Source organism: Mastigoproctus giganteus, chromosome 3 (assembly GCF_048544385.1).
Source record: "Mastigoproctus giganteus isolate SK-2022 chromosome 3, ASM4854438v1, whole genome shotgun sequence".
In the NCBI taxonomy this organism is placed as follows: domain Eukaryota; kingdom Metazoa; phylum Arthropoda; class Arachnida; order Uropygi; family Thelyphonidae; genus Mastigoproctus; species Mastigoproctus giganteus.
In genome coordinates this window covers 231,560,988-231,585,184 of record NC_143577.1, presented here as the reverse complement: position 1 = coordinate 231,585,184, position 24,197 = coordinate 231,560,988, and the positions used below count along the sequence as shown (strand labels likewise).

At 37.9% G+C, this 24,197-nt stretch overlaps 1 protein-coding gene across 3 annotated transcripts in view; it reads left to right on the top strand.

The window, feature by feature from the left end:
• LOC150088835 (RNA-binding protein 5-like) overlaps window positions 1-24,197 on the top strand; it is a 405,596-nt gene that overhangs the window by 318,602 nt on the left and 62,797 nt on the right. For all 3 annotated transcript variants that reach the window (XR_016546742.1, XM_090369695.1, XM_090369696.1), the window contains 4 exons: window positions 1,031-1,334; window positions 4,844-4,935; window positions 12,242-12,488; window positions 20,386-20,612. Coding sequence is in view for 2 of the 3 variants with exons in the window: in XM_090369695.1 (XP_090225821.1) it covers window positions 1,031-1,334; window positions 4,844-4,935; window positions 12,242-12,488; window positions 20,386-20,612 (870 nt within the window). In the remaining variant the exon portion in view is untranslated. The remainder of the gene's footprint in view (window positions 1-1,030; window positions 1,335-4,843; window positions 4,936-12,241; window positions 12,489-20,385; window positions 20,613-24,197) is intronic.

Genomic DNA, 24,197 nt, shown 5'->3' with positions numbered 1-24,197 from the left:
CGGAACATGAGGAAGACTTCCCATCGAGCATCTGTGGTTTGTGTTGGAACAGCAACTCTGATCTGCGGCATCTCAACCACGGACCTTACAGGAGTTAAAGGATCTGCTGGTTATGTGTTGGTACCAGATATCACAAGACACATTTAGAAATCTTGTAGCATCTATGCCTCGCTGGGTACGAGCTCTTTTGGCTGCATGTGGAGGACCAACATCATATTAGGTAGGTGGTCATAATGTTTTGGCTCATCGGTGTATATGGTAATACATATGCACTTGCACACACACCAATATGTACATAACTTATATGCAGTGAAAATTAATATTTGTGATAGGAACAGAAATAATATCTTCACTCTTCTATTTCTGTTTTCTCTCTATTACTTTTATCTCTAAATATATATATTTATTTGTTCTATATATGTATAATTAATGAATCACTAATTCAGTAGGCGCCTCCGTAGCCAGGTGGGAAGGAGCAGCAGTGCGTAACACACGCTTCTTGATTAGACCGGGGTTCGAGCCCGTCACCACCAAATACGGAGGACGCGGAAAGGTCAGGGAATGACCACCGCATATTCCCGGAGCAATATGGCCTTAGTTGCTAATGCTCCCAAATAACAACAACAACAACAACTAATTCAGTACTTTCACATTATTTTCATATAGCAAAACATTTTTCAAATTTTAGCTGGGAATGATAATTGGCCAAAAGCAGAATTTTTTAGTTTATTTATTGGTCATATCAATGCATTGTACTTAATTTTGGTAGATAGGTATAATGTGCTCAAGAAAATTTCCATTGCTTGTAATATGTTAATTTTAGTTTTTTTAATAATAGCACTCTTGAGTTATGGTCAAGAATTTACTTCTTCTTCTCTACCTGAAATGAGTTATTGCCATCAAAAAACCTTCAAACTGTTGCATTCATTTGTTATTTGACATTACTTAAATAAGTAATGTAAGTAGATGGTTATCAATTAAATCCAGAAGTGTAGGCTTAAGGTTTGAAACTTTAAAAATATTTTTATAGGCTCAAGTTTCCAATCTAGGCACTGTTGTTGTGAATAGTGTTACTTATCAAAAGTACCCTGTGCCAGATGTGTCCACTTACCAGTATGATGACTCTTCAGGTTACTATTATGATCCCACCACTGGTTTATATTATGATGCCAATTCCCAATACTATTACAATTCTGAAACCCAGCAGTATTTATACTGGGATGGAGAGAAACAAACTTATCTTCCTGCACCATCTTCTGCCTCAGCATCTTCAGGAATGGCTCAAGCTACAGCCGCTGCTGCTGCAGCGGCAGCAGCAGCTGCAGCTGCAGCAGGTATGCATTTTTCTGTTCAATATACGTAGCTTAAATTATTTTAGCTTACAGTATTTTAACTCCAGTATAAATTTTTAAAGTTATATAAATTAGTGTTCTTCTTTTCAGATACTTAAGAAAAGATCTTGATAGATGGGTTATTTTGCTGTTTAAAATTTTTGGGCTTCATTAAACTTTGCATTAATATTAATGCAAAGTTTAATGAAGCCCAATAATATTTGATGGTAAGTCCTCAAATAATGTATGTCTCTCCATCTGTATAACGTTAAGTTTCACTGTGATCTTCTGGTACCATTATAATACTGGATGACAGTAGCCTTTAGTACATTACCAATGTTAAGGTTTTTTTATCCCCTCTTTCTGAGTATTTCAATTCCTAAATGTTGTTGGTTTCCAGTTAAAATGAAATTTCGTTTTTTATCTTGGTTACCACTTTTGTAATAGAAATAACAGGGTACTGAATGTAGCATTGATATTTTGGTAATCCCTGTTTTTCTATCAAAAAAAATTTTTTTGTCTGCTCTCTGCATGTCGGTTCATACACTCTGAGTAGAAGTGCCATAAAACTTCAGAAGAGTATGACAGCCTCCATAGCTGAGTGGTCAGGAGCGGGAGTGCAGTAACACGTGCTCTTTGAGTAGACCGAGGTTCAAGCCCCTGACTGCTAAATACGGTCAATCTGCCAACCTGCACTGGACCAGCATGGCAGATTATGGTCCATTTCCCTCAGCATGAATTGTTGAGGAGGCTTCCATCCTGCAGTGGGTTGATAATGGCTGCAGTTTGCCTTTTTACCATCATTTAGAGCAGTGTTTCCCAAACTTTTGGGCTGGTGCAGCATAAGCCTCAGGCTTCCTTGCACCCAACCAATAAGAAATTGCATGACAACAACTGTTCTAATACTTCTTTACAAACAGCCTTTTCCTCTTCATACACAGTTAATCTTTCATACACAGTATGCATTTTTCTGTTCAATATACGTAGCTTAAATTATTTTAGCTTAGAGTATTTTAACTCCAGTATAAATTTTTAAAGTTATATAAATTAGTGTTCTTCTTTTCAGATACTTAAGAAAAGATCTTGATAGATGGGTTATTTTGCTGTTTAAAATTTTTGGGCTTCATTAAACTTTGCATTAATATTAATGCAAAGTTTAATGAAGCCCAATAATATTTGATGGTAAGTCCTCAAATAATGTATGTCTCTCCATCTGTATAACGTTAAGTTTCACTGTGATCTTCTGGTACCATTATAATACTGGATGACAGTAGCCTTTAGTACATTACCAATGTTAAGGTTTTTTTATCCCCTCTTTCTGAGTATTTCAATTCCTAAATGTTGTTGGTTTCCAGTTAAAATGAAATTTCGTTTTTTATCTTGGTTACCACTTTTGTAATAGAAATAACAGGGTACTGAATGTAGCATTGATATTTTGGTAATCCCTGTTTTTCTATCAAAAAAAATTTTTTTGTCTGCTCTCTGCATGTCGGTTCATACACTCTGAGTAGAAGTGCCATAAAACTGCAGAAGAGTATGACAGCCTCCATAGCTGAGTGGTCAGGAGCGGGAGTGCAGTAACACGTGCTCTTTGAGTAGACCGAGGTTCAAGCCCCTGACTGCTAAATACGGTCAATCTGCCAACCTGCACTTGACCAGCATGGCAGATTATGGTCCATTTCCCTCAGCATGAATTGTTGAGGAGGCTTCCATCCTGCAGTGGGTTGATAATGGCTGCAGTTTGCCTTTTTACCATCATTTAGAGCAGTGTTTCCCAAACTTTTGGGCTGGTGCAGCATAAGCCTCAGGCTTCCTTGCACCCAACCAATAAGAAATTGCATGACAACAACTGTTCTAATACTTCTTTACAAACAGCCTTTTCCTCTTCATACACAGTTAATCTTGGGCTTCTAAGTCCAGTCTCCTTTATTACAGATTATTTCTGTATCTTAGATAAATAATTCTCAGATTCTGCCTCAATAATCACATATTTGTCCATAATAGTTTTATTTCACGTAGGATTGATTGAGCAGTTTTTGAAAGTTAATTTCACACTTCCTCACTAGAACCAAATCTCTTAGAAGACTTAATAGACTACCCTTTAGGAATTCTATTAACTTCATTAAAATTTTTCTTAGAGCATCTGCAAAAGTTTGAACTATATAGACTTTTGGTAACAATTTTGGCATTATGTACCAAGATTTTAGTAACGCTTTCAATACTATCCCTCATGGAAAGCTACTATGGGAAGTGAAAGAAGTTGTAGTCTGCTGGTATGATCCTCTGTTGGATCAGTAATTCTGATTTGCATGTTGAGGCCGGCTAAAATTTAAAAGACAGAAGGTTGTCATAAGTGGGTCAGTTTTCGATTTCGACCAGTGTAACAAGTAGGGTGGGGTGGGGTGGCGCCTCTGTAGCCAGGTGGGCAGGAGCAGCAGTGCATAGTACACGCTTCTTGATTAGACCGGGGTTTGAGCCCGTGACCACCAAATACGGAGGATGCGGAAAGGTCAGGGTATGACCACTGCATATCCCCGGAGCAATATGGCCTTAGTTGCTAATGCTCCTAAAAACCAAATAACAACAAGTGGGATCACTCGGGCTCAATGTTAGCTCCCCTTCTCTTTATGATTTTCATAAATGATATTGACAGGGATATACAAGGGAAGCAGTCTAAGTTTTCTGATTATTTGAAGGTGGGTGGTTAACAATTTGGGTCAGGCCATGATGCTTCAAAAAAAGACTTGGATCAGTTGCATTATATGGTCTGAAAAATGGAAACCAAAGTTTAATTCTTCAAAACATAAGGTTATGCATTTGGGGAACAAAAAAAAAAAAAAAAAAAAAAATTTTTCATGTGCAATCTCTTGAGCCAAATACAATAGTCCAAATGCAGTCTAACCACTGTCTTATATTGAGGGATAATACATCCTTCTCCCTACTTGCAAAGTCCAATAAATCATGGACAGGACACCATTTGCTTCCCTAGCTGCCTGGTTATACTGCATGGAAAATTTCATGTTAGACAGAATCATAACACCTAGGTCTTTTTCATTTTGAATCAGTCTTATCTCCTTTCCCCCTAACTTTTAGGGGGATTTCCCCCTAAAAGTTAGGGGAAAAACTTTTAGGTAAACTTTAAAGGAGGTAAACTTTATTTTATTTATTCATTTTTGCAATTTTTTTTTAAAATTCTGATTTGATTTTAGCAGTGCCTTCGCCCTCTTCAGCAACCAATCAAAATAAGAACTAATTAATATTTAAAAGCATTTATGTGAAATTTTCTTATTTGGAAATTTTCAAAATTTCAAGAGAAAACTTAATAATTTACTTTTGTTTAGCATGATGTAGCCTATTGTCACATATGTAATGTAATTATAGTGCTTTACATCTACCAGCAGGTCACATAAAATTTTAACTTTTATGGTAGTGTCAAGTATATAAGTATTTAAGACAATAACATTTCATCATCTTTATCTGTAATACTGATTCATTTTAATATTTGATAGCAGCAGAAGCAGATAGTTCCAATCAAGGTGATAAATCAAAGAGTAAAGAGAAGGAGAAGCAAGATAAAGTCAAAATTGCAAAAAAAATTGCTAAGGTTTGTTTTTTAGATTTAAAATAAATTTTTTTTGTGTGATTTCATGTTATTATTTAGTGGAACTGAGAAATCTTTGTTCTGCACTTTTGTCATTTGCATTTTCAGATACATAAATGATAATTCAGGAAATACAGTGTGATGGTTTTTTTTTAATTATTATTATTATTATTATTATTTTAAATCTTAACTAACCGAGTACAGGTGTGAGGTACAGTAAACTCTCGATTAGTGCGTTTAATGTGTCTCGCAAAAGTACCACACTAAGCAGAAGTGCAAAAATAATGTAATTGGTTCCTTGATTTTTTTTATTTATTCTCAAAAATATACAGTGCTGTATTTTTAAAAAAAATTTTTAACAAATTATATTACAAAGCACAATAAAAATTAAAAAAAAAAGAAAATATTCTACTTTTAAAAAAAAATTTAGTAAGTGTAGGTTGATGTGTATTCCCTTCTTCCTATTATCGTACATCTGTCGACAAGGAATTAAAGCTTCTTCCACTTTTCAACAAATTCGACTGCTGTTGTTCTACATCAGGGTCAGCATCTAAGCATTGCTGCTTAAAAACGTGTGCTTCAGTAGGCGAAAAATCTCATCAAACTCCTTTCAAATGACCTCTTTCTTTTGGGTAGAAGTTTTTTTTTAAATTCTGATTTGATTTTAGCAGTTGAACAATCATTGGCCGGCAGCTTCGTACACTCATTGGGTATCTAAATTTAGATCACCATTGCTCAGTTCTTCGGAATGGGATTCAATTAATTCTTGAACATTTTGGTTGTCTAACTCATTAAAACCAAGTCCTTTCTGGTGTGAGTTATTTCTTCAACAACGCCTTCCATTTCTTTTGGAAAGCCTTTAAATTCATTTGTACAGTGAGGAAGAAGATGCTTCCACACGGTTCTCATATTGCTTGATCTAAGTTCAAGCCATTACTAATGTTTTCAATGGCATCTTTGATGCTACACTTTTTCCAGAATTATATCAATGAAATTTCATTCTCTCCAGATGTTGCTTGAATTGCCTGTTTAAAAGTCCTTCTTAGTAAGTAAGCTTTAAAAGTTGTGATAGACCCTTGATCTGTCGGTTGCAGCAAGGAAGTTGTATTAGGTGGTAAAAATATCACTTTGATATTTTCACACAAGGGATCAAGAGCAATGGGATGACCAGGAGCATTGTCCAAAATTAATAAAGCTTTAAAATCAAGATTATTTTTTTCTGCAATAATTTCAACTGTTGGGCAAAAACAGCCTGTGAACCATTCTTTGAATAGAGCTTTAGTTATCCACGCTTTCTTGTTAGATTGCCAAATTACAGGGGGTGATCCTTGATTTAAGCTTTTAAAAGCCCTAGGATTCCGCACACGATAAACAACCATTTTAAATCTCCTTCAGCATTACCCCCTAATAAAAGTGTAAGCCTATCTTTGGCGACTTTATAACCAGGTTGTGATTTTTCTGTTTTAGCCAAGAAAGTCTTAGAAGGCATTCATTTCCAAAAAAATCCGGTTTCATCAGCATTAAATATTTGTTGATCACTGTGACCTCCTTCTCCCACAATTTCCTTCAACGTGTCTGGATATTTTTTGAGCTGCCTCTTTATCTGCACTTGCAGCTTCACCTGTGATTTGAACATTATGCAAGCTGATTCTCTTTTTTAAACCTCTCAAACCATCCAGAACTAGCACTGCCGACAGGGCTAGCCAGGTGGGTAAAGTGCCTGCCTGGCAACCCAAAGGTCGCGGGTTCGAATCCCGCCTCGGGCTTGGATCAGAGTAAAATGCAAAAACTTTGGGAGGTGCATTATGGCCACAGAAGCCAATGCACCAACAACTAATAAAAAAAAAAAAAAAAAAAAAAAAAAAGACCTAGCACCAAATTCTTCATTTTCCCATTGTTCATCTTCTGTGGCCTTTTCTTTCTTTCTCAAAGATGAGAGACTTGATGCTTTTGATTTAATAATATTGGTATTTAGTGGGATTTGATTTTGGTTACAGTCTTCAATCCAAATAGACAACAGTTGATCCATTTCAATCATTCTAAGGCTTCTATTTCTAGTTGTTTGCATACTTTCGGAACTCGACACAACCTTACCATTTTCTTTGTACTCATCTGCTTTGCTCATTGTTGATTCACCCATCCCATGGTCCCATCTTATTTTTATTCTACTATCACCGCATTCATGCTTTTTTATTATTTCTAGTTTTTTTTCTAAGGAAATAACCTTTTGACTCTTCTTTATACAATCAATTTTCACTTCACTATTTCTTTTGCTCATAGCTGAAGGGTAAATTATGTATTAGTTAAACTTTTAAGAAAAAACAAAAAAAAATATGTACTGTTAGCAGTTGATATGGTTGTCTGCTAAATTAATTTAGCAGACAACCGTATTCATACTTTCGGAAGTTTGCTAAATTAATTTAGTAGACTCCGAAAGTATGGTTGTCTGCTAAATTAATTTAGCAGACAACCATACATACATAAAAAAAAACTCATGGTTTACAAAGAAAATATTTTATTGCAGTTTTCTTTCAGATTTCACTTATATGAAATTAAAGCAGTGACTAAATTAATGCTTGAAAAAAAAAAACGGACACAGAAATTAAAGCAGTGACTAAATAAACGCTCGAAAAATATGGACTCGCATTATAGCTACCACGTTAATCGAATTTTTGTAACACACTAATTGATTTTTGTATCAAAAAAAAATTAGTGCATTAATCGAGGGATTACTGTATTTTTATGTTCAACAAGGCAATAACATATAGTATCCCTTTTATATCAAAAGTATTTATGAAATTTTAAGAAGCTATATTAATTTGGAGGGGAGCAGAAACAGAAATTTCTACTCTGATATTTATCATCATATAAATTGATAGCAAAAACAAGTACATTTTAAAATACAACAGGAATAATTTTTGTATAAAAATTTTAACACTAAAACAGTGCTTACAGTATATTGGTGTAGATTTTAGACTATAATGGAAAGTAAAATTAGAAAATTGTCTTTAACTTTCACCAAAAGTACTTTTAAAATATTTCTGGAAATTTGTAGTATTTTTTACTGAAAATAAAACATGTAGTAATGCTTTAATGATGTTTTAAAGTCTAGTGGGTAAAATCATCTTGACTTTATTAATAAAAATTATTAATGACTTTTGTTGCTCTGATATTGATATTTTCCCCAATATCATTTTTGTTAAACAGCATCGCCAATGACTTTTTTTCCCCCCTCTCCTCTCTCTCTCTGCACTATTATTCACCACAGATATGCTTTCAATTTTAATTTATTAAAACTTCTGCTGTCCAGCTTACTGGTATCTGGAATGCCCTGTGAATGACCAAACTGAAAACTGCTCAGAACTTGTCTGCCACTCAAGTGGACAACCTTTGTACTCGAACAGCCTTAAAAACACCTTTAGTGTTTTATCTATGGCTTTTGTAAATTATATGTTCAAGAAATTGTGTAATAATTAACAAAACCAAAGCATTATTGCAGATTCTTCTTACCATTGACCTGATTAGTTTTGTTTGTGAAAAGTAATGCAGTAATGATGAACTAAATATTATGGAGTGGAGGAACAAGTAGAGTTCTCGTGGCATTGTTAGCGTCATTATTTCTATGACTGTCAATCTTGTAATGCTGATTAACATCATAGGCATATTTCTTTTTATTTATCTGTAGTTGTTGATTAGATCGTTAAGTGCTCATTTTTCTGGCCTGGTTTAGTTCTGAATGGTCTGGCCAATTTTTTTTCCCTGTAGTGGCTATCCTTTGCTTGGCATCCCACTCACATAAAAAACAGCAGTATTTAGTGTATCCACCTTGCAAACCAGTCAGCAAAGCTACCACTTTTAGGTCAGCACAGATATTCCATTTGTATTCCCGACAGCATATTTTTCGCAAAAGAACCTGTAGGTTCTTGTATATTTCCTTCATGTGAACTGCATGGGCCAGTGGTATCGATGTGGCGGCAAAATTTAAGGGTGCAAAATGCCCCGCAAATTCACTGATTTCCTGTAAATCTCAAGTTGCAATCTTCCGAAAACTGCAATATGAAGTCAAGCTTACGTTCCAATTTGAGCAATTGAAAGAGTTCAGATTTCAGTTATTGTTTATTCAAATGAATAAACTTGGCACTCAACTTGCCCTCTACAACTTCAATAGGAAGTTGGAGAGTTCACACCAAAGTTCAGATTTCAGTTATTGTTTATTCAAATGAATAAACTTGGCACTCAACTTGCCCTCTACAACTTCAATAGGAAGTTGGAGAGTTCACACCAAAAAATCTCGCACAGGGCGCTGATAAACCTGGAGCCGGTTCTGTATAGATGGATACTTTTTTTCCATTATGGAGTAAAACTGCTTTCAATCTTACCTTGGATGAATCAATAAAAAGCCTCCACTGCTCGGGGATATGTTCCAGATGTAACTCTTTCTTTAATTCCTGGACATTGTTACAATAAACCGAAGCACCATCCATGGAGTAATAGGTCATTATATTAGGTTGCCTCTTCCTATAAAAAGACACCCTGACGTCCTTTTCAAGAAGATTCCACTGTTGAAGTTGTGATCCTAGTAATTGAGCCTTGGTTTTGGAGAGGTCCAAATCTCTGACCAAATTATTCATTTCTGCCTGAAGGATTAGATGCAGTTTTGCAGTATCAAGAGTTGAAAAGACTGGATCTGTACTCTTTCTGGGTTCTGCATCTCCTGGAGACTCCTTTTCTGACCTTGAATCACAGCCAAGTCTATAGTTTCTGGTGGCTATGGCACTAGTATTGTATCATTGTTGAGGGCAAGGAACCGGCCTTAGAGCAGAAGGTATGATGGGTTACTCATTTTTTGCTTGGATTTCCCAGAAAAACCAGTAATATTGGTCATGCAAAAGTAACAATTGTTTATGTGGTCTTGAGGTTCCCGCCATATCACCGGAACAGCAAAAGGCATCAATTTATGACTACTTCTAAGCCAGCCTGTTAATGTCCTTGAACATGAGCTACAGGAAATTTTTGGAGCCCATACTTTGTCTTGATCTCTGATCTTAGGCTTTTCTCACAAGTTTTGTCAGTGGTTTCTGCTGTGATTTTAATATCACTTCTCCTCAAGTGTAGCAAAAGCTATCAGGCTTATTTCAGCAAGAACGTGGCATATTTCATGTACAGTTGAGGTATGCGCACATAGAACACGATCAAGAAATTGTAGGTTTTTATTTTTCATTTAAACACAGTTCACGATTTACTCTAACACACACACAACACTTGTTTACAAACACTAATTCATTAAAACACTCATTCACCATTTACTCTGAAACACATACTTTTGGAAATTACAAAATGCTTGCTTGGTGCAGAACACACTCATATACATATACTGGTAGAGAAGTTTCTGGAAGACTCACGATGTTTCTGGAGAACTCCACTGAAAGTTCTAGAACCTTCCAGAAACGTCCTGATCTTTCTTCTGCACATAACAATATTCTAGAACATTTCAGAACATTCTTGAATGTTGTAGTAAGCTCCCAAATGCTCTAGAAATCTCTCAAATGTTCTATAAAAAAATAAATGAATAACATAGACGGAAAAGATGATTAGACCAACTACAAGTCTTTGCTTTTTGTCATTAACCTATGATATTTGAAAACTGAGGGTGGTGAGAACTTTTTAAGCACAAAACAGAGTTTTTGAACTTGTATCCTACAAAAATATGTCAAAATTATTTCAGAGAGGAAATTGATGCTGACCAGTGTATTCAGTCTTTCTGTACTTGTTTTAAAGAAAACCAAAAACGATGCAAAGACAGCTTTCCACATTTGTGAATATTATGCTGCTGCTGCTGCTTCTTCTTCTTATTGTTGTTGATACCAGGCCATTGTCCACATTTTTGGAAAAACTGTGGTCTATGTAAATGAAGCACCCTTCAACTCCTATCCAGAAAATGCCAAGTTTGTTCCTTTAATTAGCAAGTTTATATTTTCACTGTTGTGGGAGTCTGAGGGTTTTGTTGTTCGTGGATTATTTATAAGTGGTCCATCACAGAAATATTATTGTTCTCTTTTGTATTAGTTATGTGCAAAAATGAAGGATAATATCAATGCTAAGCAGCATGAATAGCTTACAAAGGGAGCCATCTCATATGAAAGTAGTGCAGTGCACTGGCACACCAGCTAGTGGCTGCAATAGGAACTGTTTGTGATTGTGAGGTTGAACTGCTTGATTATCACTCTTATTCACCTGATTTAATACTGATCATTGGACTTCAAATGTTTTTTTAACTTAAAGAAAAACATTTGACTAGGATTCATTTTCATATAGATGTGAATGTCATTGGCTGCTCTCAGTGACCTTTGAAAACTAGGGTAAAACCTTTTAAGAATGACATTCAGGCTTTGCTGAAGTGGTGGGAAAAGTATATTAGTAAGAAGGGAGATTGTATAGAAAAATAACATATTTATCTTTCTTATGTGCTTCTTTCATGGTTAGTTCAAACTTTCCAGTCATCCAAATGCATTTACATCCAGTTTACATGAATGAATGGTTTCCTTGTGATTATTTAAATGTCTCTGCAAGCACCTGGAATGTTTGATTTGAATCAGTCTCAGTAGTGGCCTTCACTTGTTATCAGTTGTGAGTTGATCATCTCTGTGAGGCTCATCAAGTGACTTATCGCCTGATTTAAGTTTTTGAACCATTTTTGGGCTGCACATTTATTTTGTATCTTCCCCAAATGCTATGCATATCTGATGGACTGCTTGTATAGCATTTGTGCTCACACTTTCGAATAACTATAATTGGAGGAGCCACTTGATTTTCCTTTCATTATATGGGTAGTATGTTGTAATACTTTGTCATATAATATCCTTTACAATTTCTAGTTAACAAATTCGAGTAATATATTGCGAAGTCTCATAACAATAAGAAGTAATTGTTAAGATGTAAGGAATTTCTTTTTCTATAGCAAAATTGGAAAACTTTTTATTGATAGTGTAAGGATAACAAATGCTTGTAATTTACTGTGCATACAAGTTGGGATCAGAACGTTTGGAGACTGATTTTTCATCTTGAAATTGCAGCACCATAGCAAGTTGTGACTTGTTACATGTTTTATGACTCATCTAGACATAGTAATCTTCAGTCAGTCTGAATTTATGCATGTTGAATAGGTTTGTGTTTTTTTTAAATCTGCCATAGTAATAATTATTATTTAGAAATTATCTTCATAATTTAACTAATATAGTGTTGTGCTTTCAGAAAGTGTAATAGGAATTTTCACTGTAAAAAAATGTTAATTGTAATTCTGTTATGACAGGATATGGAGAGATGGGCTAAAACCCTTAACCAAAAGAAGGAGAATGCAAAATTGGGCTTAGTTGCTACAACTGCTATATTGCTTCCTCCAGGTTTAATTCTATCTGAAGCTTCCAGGCCTTCTGCTGCTGCTGATGCTGGTTTTGCTATTTTAGAGAAAAGATCATCTCCTGCTGAGCGCCAAGCCCTACTCACTGAAGCCCTAAAAAAGAAAGATTTAGAGGAGAAGAAGCTGATGTCATTTTCAGGTACTTCTCTTTCTTGACTTTTATGTGAATTTTTTTTTTTTTAATACGATTGCCATATTTCAATTTTTTTGTTATTTCACAGTGTTTGAAATCAGCAGCATTCCTTGACCTTTAGGATAACAGTATGCTTAATAAGAATTCAAAATCTAATTAATTTTAAATTAAAATAATTCCATTTTTTCCATTTAGTTTATAGCATAAAGGTATTACATGACCCAAAAAAAATAACTTTTTTGCAAATTTTTAGGATAAAACAAATTTAAGAAAAAAAAAAAAAAGAACAGTAACACTTTACTGTCCCCTGTGATAATTTTTGGCCAGAGGGTAGAACTATTATTGGATGATACCAACTGCATTCCTCCAGACATGCAAAAATTTTTTGTTGATGAAGTGGGATTTTGAAGTGTGGAGCACAGGTTCCCAGAACGATAATCAATGATGTGATCATTTGGTATTGCTAGGAATAAGCCATTTTTCATCACATGTCAAGAGTCGGTCCAAAAATGGCACATTGTTGTTGACAGCAACAAGCAAATTGATAGTCCCTGGAGCATGACAGCTGTGAGTTTTTGTGGAGAACTGAATTTCTTAGTTTGCAAGCTTTTCCCATTCAATGCAAATAAATGGTTTTGTTGCTCATAATGAATCTTTCCACAAGGACTTAGCATGTTTGATTTGATTCTGACTGAATGGTGATCTTCAGTTCATTTTCAGCAGTGGTCAGTTATCACTTGCAAGATGTACCATCAAGTTGCTCATCACCTGATTTTTTTCATTGAAGAAATGAAAAAATCTGGCTTCTGGAGTCAGGAACTCTATGATTCATATATGATGCTACTAAAACACTGACTCAAATCAATAAAATGCCTTTATTGAACAATAAACAAAAATGCACATACTGACTTATAAACTGTATATTAAAATAAAAATAAAATAAGATGGTATATAACAAGAATAAAATGCTATAAAATTAAGTGCTAAAAAGATGTTTAAAATCACTAAAAACCACTAAAACAGGAGCTTTTGGCAGCAGTGGCCACCTTCATCAGCAATAATGGTTGCAGATTATCTGACAATCTATATATGTACAAATATGCCCCAGCAGGTCCGCAACACAAACTATGGCACCTGCGCACGGTCCACTTCTCGTGTGTTGGAACCAGAAACGGAATGAACCACTCTAAACCGTTCGTCTCTCTCCAAACGAACTTCAAACTTTTAAAGGGCTTCAAAGAGTGGATGAATGTGACAGCCCTTATCCCTTTTAAGACTATAGCATCCAGATGAACATATCCTTAAACTCTAGCCATTTCCGGTTCCAAAAGCCATACTCTCTATCCACGATCACAGATTCTTTAGCTGTAATGCCATGTCCTGTTTCCTAGGCAAGTTCAGCTACGGCTGAACCCACATAATTGGCTGTCTTGAGGGCCCTATCGTGTTTTCCCAGGCGATCACACAGCCTTCATTTTGTTTCCACCACAATCCGGACACTCAATTTCATATATGACCTCACTAGTGTCGTTACCTGCAATAGGACCTTTGATTGTGGACACTACCATATGCAGTCTCCGACCCGGCAGCTGCACACAGCGTATCTTACACGAACGGGAAATGGGTTCTGAAATGCCCGGATAGTAGGGAATGTATGTGGTGGCAACAGGTATAAAATCATCCCTGCGACTGCTACTCATATCTCTTGAACACCCCTCAATAATGCTCTGGGGGGTAACCGCATGTTACTAGGTCAGCCGTAACCTGTTTAGTCTCGTTCCCCCTCCTCAGATGAAGAGCAGTGGACCCCACCCTTCCCATTAAGGCCTTAACCACACTATTTTTGTGGCAACCAGCCTGAGCAGTTTTAAAGTGTGTGTATTGGCCACGGCACACAAGTTTTCTGTAAACCTTAGTTTTCAAATGTCAGCCTTCTCTGCGCGCGCACGCACACACCTAGGAACGGAAGCCCCCCTCCCCCGCTCAACTTCCGAGGTAAACTGAATATAGGACAAACCATTATTCAACCAATTAAGTACTTCTGTTTCGTATCCTCTTTGTAATACCATGAACGTGTCATCAACATACCTCTTCCATGCCCGTAATGGGTTAGACCGAGGTTCGAGCCCGTCACCACCAAATACGGAGGATGCGGAAAGGTCAGGGAATGACCACAGCATATCCCGGAGCAATATGGCCTTAGTTGCTAATGCTCCTAAAAACCAAATAACAAACAAACCCGTAATGGGGGTGGGCTAGAGCTCCCCAACATCCTGGCTTCGAACTCTTCCATGGCTAAATTGGCTATAATTGCACTAATAGGTGAACCCATGGCCACACCGCTGACCTGCTGGTAAATAACATTTTGAAATAACATGATGGTACTAGATAAGCATAAACTAACATCTTCACAAATGTTTTCACCACTTAGGGCTGTCCTATCCTTCAAAGTACCATCCCTACTCAAAGCCTTTTTCACACAAACCAAGCCATGTTCAACGGGTATACATGTGAATGAAGAAACGACATCGAAAGATGCCATAATCTCACCCTCTTTTACCTCCTGAGCACGGACGAACTGCACAAACTCTCTACTGTTTTTAATGGTGTAATCCGAGTGCCACAGTACAGGGGATACAAGTTCAGTCAAAAATCTGGATAGTGCATGCGTCGGACTGCCCACAAATGACACAATGGGCCTGAGAGGTACCCCAGCCTTGTGCACATTAGGCAGGCTATAAAATCTAGGCAAATGACAACCCAACGCAGGAAACCTCCTCGGATATTTTTCCCGCCTTGAGCCAACTCTGGACTAATTTGTTAACTTGTTGTTCCAGCTCGCCCAGGGGGTTCTTACAAATGATCCTATACGTAGACCTATCATTTAATAAACTAAGCCCCTTTTCCTGATAATTATCTTTGTTCAACACTACCATAGATCTTCCCTTGTCCATACGTAGTACCACAATACTATCATCTTGTTTTAATTCCCCTAATGCTCTTCTTTGTGCAGCTGTTAAATTGGAAGAGGCTTTGCGTGCTGAACCTGACACGCACAATGTCCTAATCCGGATCTCGTTAGCTGTGACCTCAGGTAGATTAGCCACATCCTTCTCTATACCTATTGCTATATCTGCTATGGGGAGCATATGAGAAACCAGACTGAAATTGGGGCCTAGAGTTAATAATTCTTTCTGTTCATTCATTAACTCCTTGTCACTCAGGTTATGAATGATGCAATACCTTGCAATTACTGTCTGATGCAATAGAAGTGTTATCTGACGCAATACCTTTGCTTTGCCACAAACAAAATGACTAATCAAAGAATATCTTATACTTTTCACTACAAATTTACTTTTTTTTTTTAAGGTGATGCAGTTTTTTTGTCCACCACTGTATTTCTCATACATAATATAACAGAGATCACAGAGTTCTATTTTTGCTTCCAGAATGGTCATGCAGCTTGATGTATACAAATTGTACGTTAAAACAAGCACTGTTGTTTATTATGTTTAATTGTACATACATTCTACAGAGAAAGAGAGAGAGAAATCTCCATGTTTTGAGATGTATGCACGTGTGCTTATATCATAGTGGACATAGTGTTATTGTTATGCTGTTCCTGTGGTTTCCCAAAAATCCGCGTTAAATACTCTGTTAACATAGCAAAGCCAGTCAGTGTGGGTTATGTGTTGTTTGACTGGCCTCTTCATTACTGGTAGGCACGATCACCAGGAAGGAGCCGGACCAGGGAGTAAAAGACATCTGGCGGGTCGTCCACACTCCTGCAGGAGCGAGAGTGGGGAAGGTCAAGGAAAGAGCAGAGGAGAGACAGGAAAGTGGAAGACAGGCAAGATAGTGAGGATGACAGAGCGTAGGCATCCTCCCAGGCAAAAAGGAGCAGGAAGAGTGCTAGGTGCAGTTGTGGGAGTCCTGGAGAAGGACTGTGGGTAGGAAGAAGAGAATAGGTAAAGTTCAAATTAAAGAGTCCAGGATCGTCACAATGGAGAATCACGGAGTGGCGTCGGCAGGGCTGGCTGCAATTTGCAGTTTCATGTCTGGAAGTTTCCGGTGCAGGGTATCAGTTGCTGTCTAGAGGAGGTTATCCAGGAGTAGTGTTCGGGAGTTGCAGGTGATGCCAGCGACGATGAAAGACCTCGTTGGCATAACTGTTTTTTTATCTTTTCTTCGATAGCTTGGATATGGGGGATGAAAGTTCTCCTGTCGTCCAAAATTACTCCTAGGTACTTCACCGATCGGTAGTTTTTCAGTGGGCGGCTATTAAAACGTATGGTAGGAGGTCTGGAGAAGTCCAGTTTGCCTTTTAATAGGAGGGTTTTGCTCTTCTCAGTGGAGACTGAGAGTTTATTTTCTGTGGCCCATACGGACAGAGCAGAGAGAACAACTGTAGCCTGGGTTTCTATGGTGGTGGTGCAGGTGGGGCCCTCGATGATGATAACCATGTCGTCGGCGTAAGAAAGCTGAGTAGTGTAGTCCCTCAGGAGCCAGTCGTCGAGTATCATATTCCAGACAGCTGGCCCCAGGATGGAGCCCTGGGGACAGCCTCGGGTTAGATGTCGGGTGATGCAGTGATATTTTGTTTTGATGCTGACCTTGCGGTTAGAGAAGTAGCTTTTGAGGCAGTGGTAGAAATTCCAGGTACAGTTAGAGACTCTGGCCCTCTGAAGAATGCCCGGCCACCACACTGTGTCAAAAGCTCCTTTGAAGTCAATGAAGATTGCCAGTACATAAGTACTGACAATCTTCATTGACTGTTCTGCAACTTTGAAGGTTTTAGATAGAGCATCAATTGTGGAGCACCCTTGTTTGAATCCAAATTGAAGTGAGGATGCCAAACCACTGGCTTCATATCGGGGTTGGAAGCAGGAGAGCAGCAGTCTTTCAAAAACCTTGCCGATAATGGGAAGCAGTGCAATCGGGTGATATGCCTTGGAGGTACCTGTGGGATCCTTAGGTAAGAGACTCGGGTTAGCATGCTTCCAAAGTGATGGAAGCATCTCATTCAGACAGGTGTTGAAGAGCTGAAGAAGGAGCTATGGCCCAGAGATGTTGCACAGTTCTCGCCTTCAATAAAATCCAGACCAGGAGCTTTACCTTTTTTGATTTTTTTAATTGTTGCATCGAATGGTTCCTCCATAATGTCTGGCTGGAAGCTGGAATTTTGTACTGCTATCTTCCTGTGGATGTCAGTGTCAGAGTTGGTGTTGTCCTGATATATTAGTTCATCCAGAATCCGGTTGATTGTATCTTCCCAGTGTGTCGTCTCGGGTGAGTCATCAGAGCGGACAGAGTGTATGACATCCGTGGATCCCAGCTTATTCCTCACAAGTTTGTGGACTAAACCCCATGGATTCCGGTTCCCCTCAGTCTCAACAAGGGAATGCCACGAGCTTTGCTTGGCATGGTAAATTTTGTTAGTACAAATGTATATTCACGGCGGACTGCTTTGAATCGGTCTCTATACTGTTCTACGATGTGAGCAGGTTCAGTCCTTCTCTTGCATTGGTACTCTTTGCGAGTGCGCTTCAGAGAATTGCACAGGTTAGTGAGTTCCTGCGACCACCATGGTACAGATCTTGGGTTCCTGGAACATTTTTTCATGGAAGCCTCTGAAGCATTGAGGAGCAGACTCTGCACAAAGTCTGTTTTCTGTGCACTGTTCATTGATTTGTAGAAGTTGCTAGCTGGGTCATGAAGAACATCTTGAATTACATTGTCAAACTGGTCCCAGTTCGCTGTTTTAGTAGAGAATCTTACAATATATCCTGGATAGGCACTTGACGAGGGAGGGCAGAATCAGTGGCACTGTAAGTGATGAGGCGATGGTCGCTAGTAGTGGCCGTGTCATGCACTTGCCAATGAAGGAGTCTATTGCAAAGAGAAGAAGTAGTCAGTGTGATGTCCAGGTTACTCTCCAGTTCCCGAAGAGTAACCTGGACATCACACTGACTACTCTCCAGTTCCCGAAGGTGTTGGTTGTCCTGGTCTGTTGATGATTTCAAGGCCGCATGAGGCAATGAATTCATCTAACATGTCTCCTCTTGCATCAGTAGAGGTGTTGAACCATTGTGTCGACCGGGCATTTGAATCTGCTGCTATAATGACATCAGTGTTCTCCAGGAGGTCAAGAGCTTATTCCAGTCGAGCTATGTGCGGGAGGATATCTGTACCAAATTGGAAATATGTTGTTAGGACCACAATACGGCCGAAGCTGCCTTCTGTTGTAGCCCCCGCTAGGTGGGGAGTGTAGAGTGATTCTATTTGTGTTACTACTAGGTCTGGATTGTGGACGATGATAGCAGCGAGGCACAATTGGTTTGTCGTCTGGATTTTCCTGAAAGCCAGGGGGTAACCAGAGACCCTTCCATGGACACAGTATGGTTCCTGAAGGAGAAGAATATCTAGATTCAACTCGTCCATTAGAGGGGGGGGTTGAGCATCCTATTTTCCATAGTTAGTCTTATTGCGTACTACATCTGCTGCTCTTCTATATATAAGACACGCTCCATCCCGCTTCCATCAGTTTAAAAAGTTGATATTTACAGATGAGATTAGCCATAAAGCTGCTTCAGTAGCTTTAAACTTGTTTTCAGTACTATTTTGCTGAGCCAAATTAAAAGACAAAAGATATGAAAAATTTACTACATAACTCCTTATTCAAATTGGACAGTTCTCTAACAAGTTTTTTCCCCTTTATACATTATTTATTTTAGTATTTAGTTTCATGTAATATTTTCTTTAATGCAGCTTCTGATGTTAATCATTTCCATTATTAGAACTTATTTATGCACACACTCAAAACGCGCACGTGCACACACACACACAATATAAAATTTTGCAGCTGTAATGAAACTGTTTTCCAGCTGTTTTAAAGTGATGCAAAGCTGGTTTACATAATGTGATTAGTAAGAGCAATTTGTGCTTAATTATGACATTTATTGAAAGTGATAATACAAAAACGAGAAAAACGGCACTCGTTTTTGCACATAACCTATCCTTACCAAAATGTGGATTCTCAATCTCAAAGTTGTGCATGATTATACATAATAAACAACAAGACACACGTGTTTTACAAGCATTGTGTTGTAGTAGTATACATCATAGTTCATGCATGTTATGATGGCAAAAACGAAACTTGTTACTATATTAAAGAAATTGACTAATTTAAATTTGAATTTGTATGGCTACTTCGAACCTTTGAATTGAAATGGATATATTTTGGTCCCTTGATCTTCAAATTAACAACCAGATTTTATGTACTTGATTCATACTCATACCATTGCTCATAGGTACTACTTAAATGGACTTGGATTTTTTTTTTTTTCACTCTGTGCAAGACAGTGAAAAAAAACCTAGTTCTGCCCATTTGAATGTGCTGAAATAGTCACACATTTTCACTTTGATATGGGAGACACATTTATGCATTATTTATTCTGAAATGTGGACACACATAACAGTGACAAATTAGAAATAGTTCTTTTTAGTTCTGTTCGTTTTTTGTAGAACCCCTCATTTCATTTTTGGAATGCTGAATGCTTTTGTCATGGTGACCTTGTTTTATATGGTTTAACATAAAATATGTCTGTATAGATGCATAGTAGCAGGGGAGAAGTCTACCTGAGATCACCTTTACAGCCTTGATATGGGAGGCATTTAAGAATTCCTCCAGTCTCAAACAGGATTGGAATCTGGACTTCTCTAAAATGTGAAGAGTGACTGAAATTATACTTTTACCTTTAATTACAAAACACACCTTGGGTAATTCAGAATGTGAGTTCATATTATCCAGATGTCACTTTATATAGAAAAAGAGGTTTAGTGTTCATATATGTTATTTTATTTGTTTATTATTATTTTTATTTATTTATTTTATTTTTTGCAGTTACACCAAAAGAAAAGCCAATTCTAGTAGCAGCATATGGTGGTGAGAGTGACTCGGAGTCTGAACCCGAAGGAACCCATGATGACAGTTCTAATATACAAGATGTAGTAAAAGCAGAAGAATTAAAACTAACAGATTTTAATAAAATGGCTTGCCTCTTATGCAAAAGACAGTTTCCTAATAAAGAAGCCCTCCAGAGGCATCAGCAGTTATCAGATTTGCATAAGGTTGGTTAAAATTTATGCTGTTTTCACATATAACTGATATATTTTTCTTTACAGACATGTTTAGTTTTTTTTTTTTTTTTTATGTAAACCCCAAACACGAGAGGTATTAGAACCTATAGTACTTAGTACCATGCTTGGGTTGGAGGTTGAGAAGACGAAAGAAGATATTTGTTGACATTGGACTTGAACTTCTGTAGACTGTAATTTTCAGGAAATACATATGAAGGAAGGTTGTTCCAGAAAATGGCAGTTGAATGAATAAAAAAGATGAAAAGTTGGTTCTGTGAGTTTGAAGTTGGACAGCAAATGGATGTTGGCTGGTGGTGGCACGCGTTCGGACTGTTTTGAAAGAGAGAGCTTCTAGGTGGTAGATGACTCACATCAACCGGTGAAATACCACCACTTTGCTTATTGGAAGCTTGAAGTGGTGGAACCTATGTTTAGTCTCTAGAGCTAAGTTCCGGTCAACCCTTCCCTATCTCTTCCATCATGCAGTATGATTGATGACTTTTGAGGTTATGATGAACGTCGTGGCGAGATCCAATATTCCTTACATTTCGAGGGTACAGCTCTAAAATGGTGTTCGCAGGCCGGCCGCTAGTTAGTACACCGGACCGAACCTATTGATAACTCTCTAGGAGGCTTCCGGATCGGCTAATGTATAATCTTGCTACCTCTACTCTGCCAGATAGTGACTGGAGGGAGTCCGAGTAGTGTGTATGCGGGGAGCATTGCCGAGGCCACGTTATATCAAGGATCTGGGTATATTCTTACTATGTGTACGCCATATCCAAAAATTTCATTACTTCATACAGCATGTCCCACCCACCTTTTCTTACTATTGAATACACCATGAATTGTCAAACTAATAGAGCAAGCTTATGTGCGAAAAGATCTAAACCTCCCAAGGACTTCTTAATTCATTTCACAAATATACGTGGTCTCAATTCTAATCTCAACGATGTCCATTTCCACTTGCTGTCAGCCAAACCCCATGCACTTTTTCTGACAGAATCTCAGTTATCGGTTGATTCAACTTCTGCTCATCTCAGATGCCCAAATTATTCACTGTATGATTCCTTTCGCCTCAAAGGTGGTACTTGTGCATATGTCCGTTCTGATATTCCCTGTCAGAGACTTGGAAATTTGGAATCTCCTCTCTTTGATCTTCTCTGGCTTAAAATCTCTCTACCTCATTGTGTCAAATTCATCTGTTGTATCTACCGTTCTCTCAATTCCACTAATCACTTGGAGCTCTTTGACTTCCTCTCTTTGCAACTTGACTTTCTCCAGTCCAACTTTCCTAACAGTGAGGTAATTTTCCTTGGTGATTTTAATGTTCACAACTCCAGCTGGCTTCCGTTTTCTAGTCACACCGACCCAGCAGGTCGAGACACTGAGGCTTTTGCAATTACTAATGACCTAGCACAGATTGTTCATTTACCTACAAGAATACCGTACAATCCTAATCATACAGCCAACACGCTTGATCTTTTTCCCACAAACAACCTTTCTAAGTACACGGTCGAAGTGAGAAGTCCTTTAGGCACTTCAGATCACAACTTGGTGATTGTCTCTTCTCCAATGGAGCATTTATCTCATGGCTATTCCCAATCTCGTGTTGTTTGGCATTACAGGAATGCAAAATGGGATGGCCTGCGAGATTTCCTTTCCTTGGTCGGATTAGTTTCAAAACTTTTGATGTCTACGTTTGCTGAGATCATGTCAGTGAAATTATTCTTCCAGGAATGGAATCCTTTAGCCCACACTCCACTTTAAAATCTTGTCCTTTATCTAAACCTTGGTTTTCCAATAAATGTGCTAAGGCTGTTCAAGAGAAGAATGTTGCATATCGTAATTGGCTTGTTTCTAATTCTTCAATTTCATTTTCTACCTACACCAAACCTCGCAACAATTGTAAAGCAGTTATTAATCAGTCCAAACTAGATTTTGAACAGGCTAAGAGTAGAAAACTTGCTTTTTGCCCTAATGGTAGCCGAGCATTCTGGTCTCTTGCCAAAGCTATTGGCCGTAACTTTTGCCCATCTCTGCTCCCACCCCTGTCCAAACCAGATGGTTCTGTTGTCACTTCAGCCAAGGATAAAGCTGACCTGCTAGCATCCCACTTTTCTTCCAACTCATGTATTAATGATCTTGGTAAAACACCTCCCACCATTCCCAACACGCTCCATTCAATGCCTCCTGTGGTCTTCCGTCAAAAGGATATCAGAAGGATTTTGATGAATCTTGATGCTAAGAAAGCTCCAGGGCCTGATGGTATTTCTCCACTTGTTCTCAAAACCTGTGCTCCTGAACTTACTCCTATTCTTTTCCGCCTTTTTTCACTTTCTTATTCCAAAGGTGTTTTTCCTCTGCTTGGAAATTTGCTCATGTCCAGCCAGTTCCCACTCCCTCACTCTCAAAACCATACTGGAAGATAGAAAAAATATAGCAGATGTTTTTCAGTTCCTCAAGAAAATAAATTACTACAATCAAATATAAAACTAAATATTTCTAAAACAAGCTATAGTCATTCTATGTTACCCTTGGAAATCATTAGCAGCAATATACGAATTAAAAACAAAACCATTATATAAAATTTTACAGGCGCATTTTAGCCGCAGTAGCTCTTGCGCCAAGAATTCTTAAATCAAATCAAATCAAAACCAGCCAGTTCCTAAAAAGGGTGACAAATCCCTCCCATCCAATTATCGTTCCATTGCAATTACTTCTACTCTTTCTAAAGTAATGGAAAAATTAATTCACCGCCAACTCTTAAACTACCTAGAAACCTTCCGTCTGATCAACGATCGCCAGTATGGATTCCATCAATGTCGATGGAACCCATACTGGCTTATGTTACTCATTTATGGACTAATTCAATGGAAAGATTCGGTGAAACACAAGTAGTTGCTCTTGACATCTCAAAGGCTTTCGATCATGTTTGGCATAAAGGTCTTCTAAACAAGCTTCCATCTTATGGTTTGCCAACTGTTTTTAGTAATTGGTTATCCAGTTTTCACTCTGATCGCTCACTGAGGGTGATGGTAGATGGCTCTCTGTCTTCTAACTTCTCCACTAATGCCGGTGTTTCCCCCAAGGTTCAGTTCTTTCCCCCACTCTTTTCCTCTTGTATATCAGCGACCTTCTTCCATTGACTGGAAATCATATCCATAGTTTTGCCAATGATAGCACATTGCATTCCACTTTCCATTTTGAGAAACCTTGTCCTGCTCAATCAGCTTCAACTTCTCGAAACTCTGCTACCAATTCCTTAAATGCCGACCTTCAGGTAATTCTCCAGTGGGGCAAAGACAACTTAGTTGATTTCAACCCTTCTAAAACTCAGTCTTGTCTTATATCTCGCAAAAAGGATTCTTCTGCTCCTATGCTTATCTTTAGTGACACTCCGATTTCTAGGCAAAATGATATATCTCTTTTGGGGATTACCTCGACTTCTAATCTCTCTTGGCACAAGCACATTACAAATATTGCTTCCTCTGCATCAAAAAAACTTGGTTTTCTCTTTCGCTCTCAGCGTTACTTTTCTTCCAAACAGCTGTTCACTCTGTATAAATAGCAAAT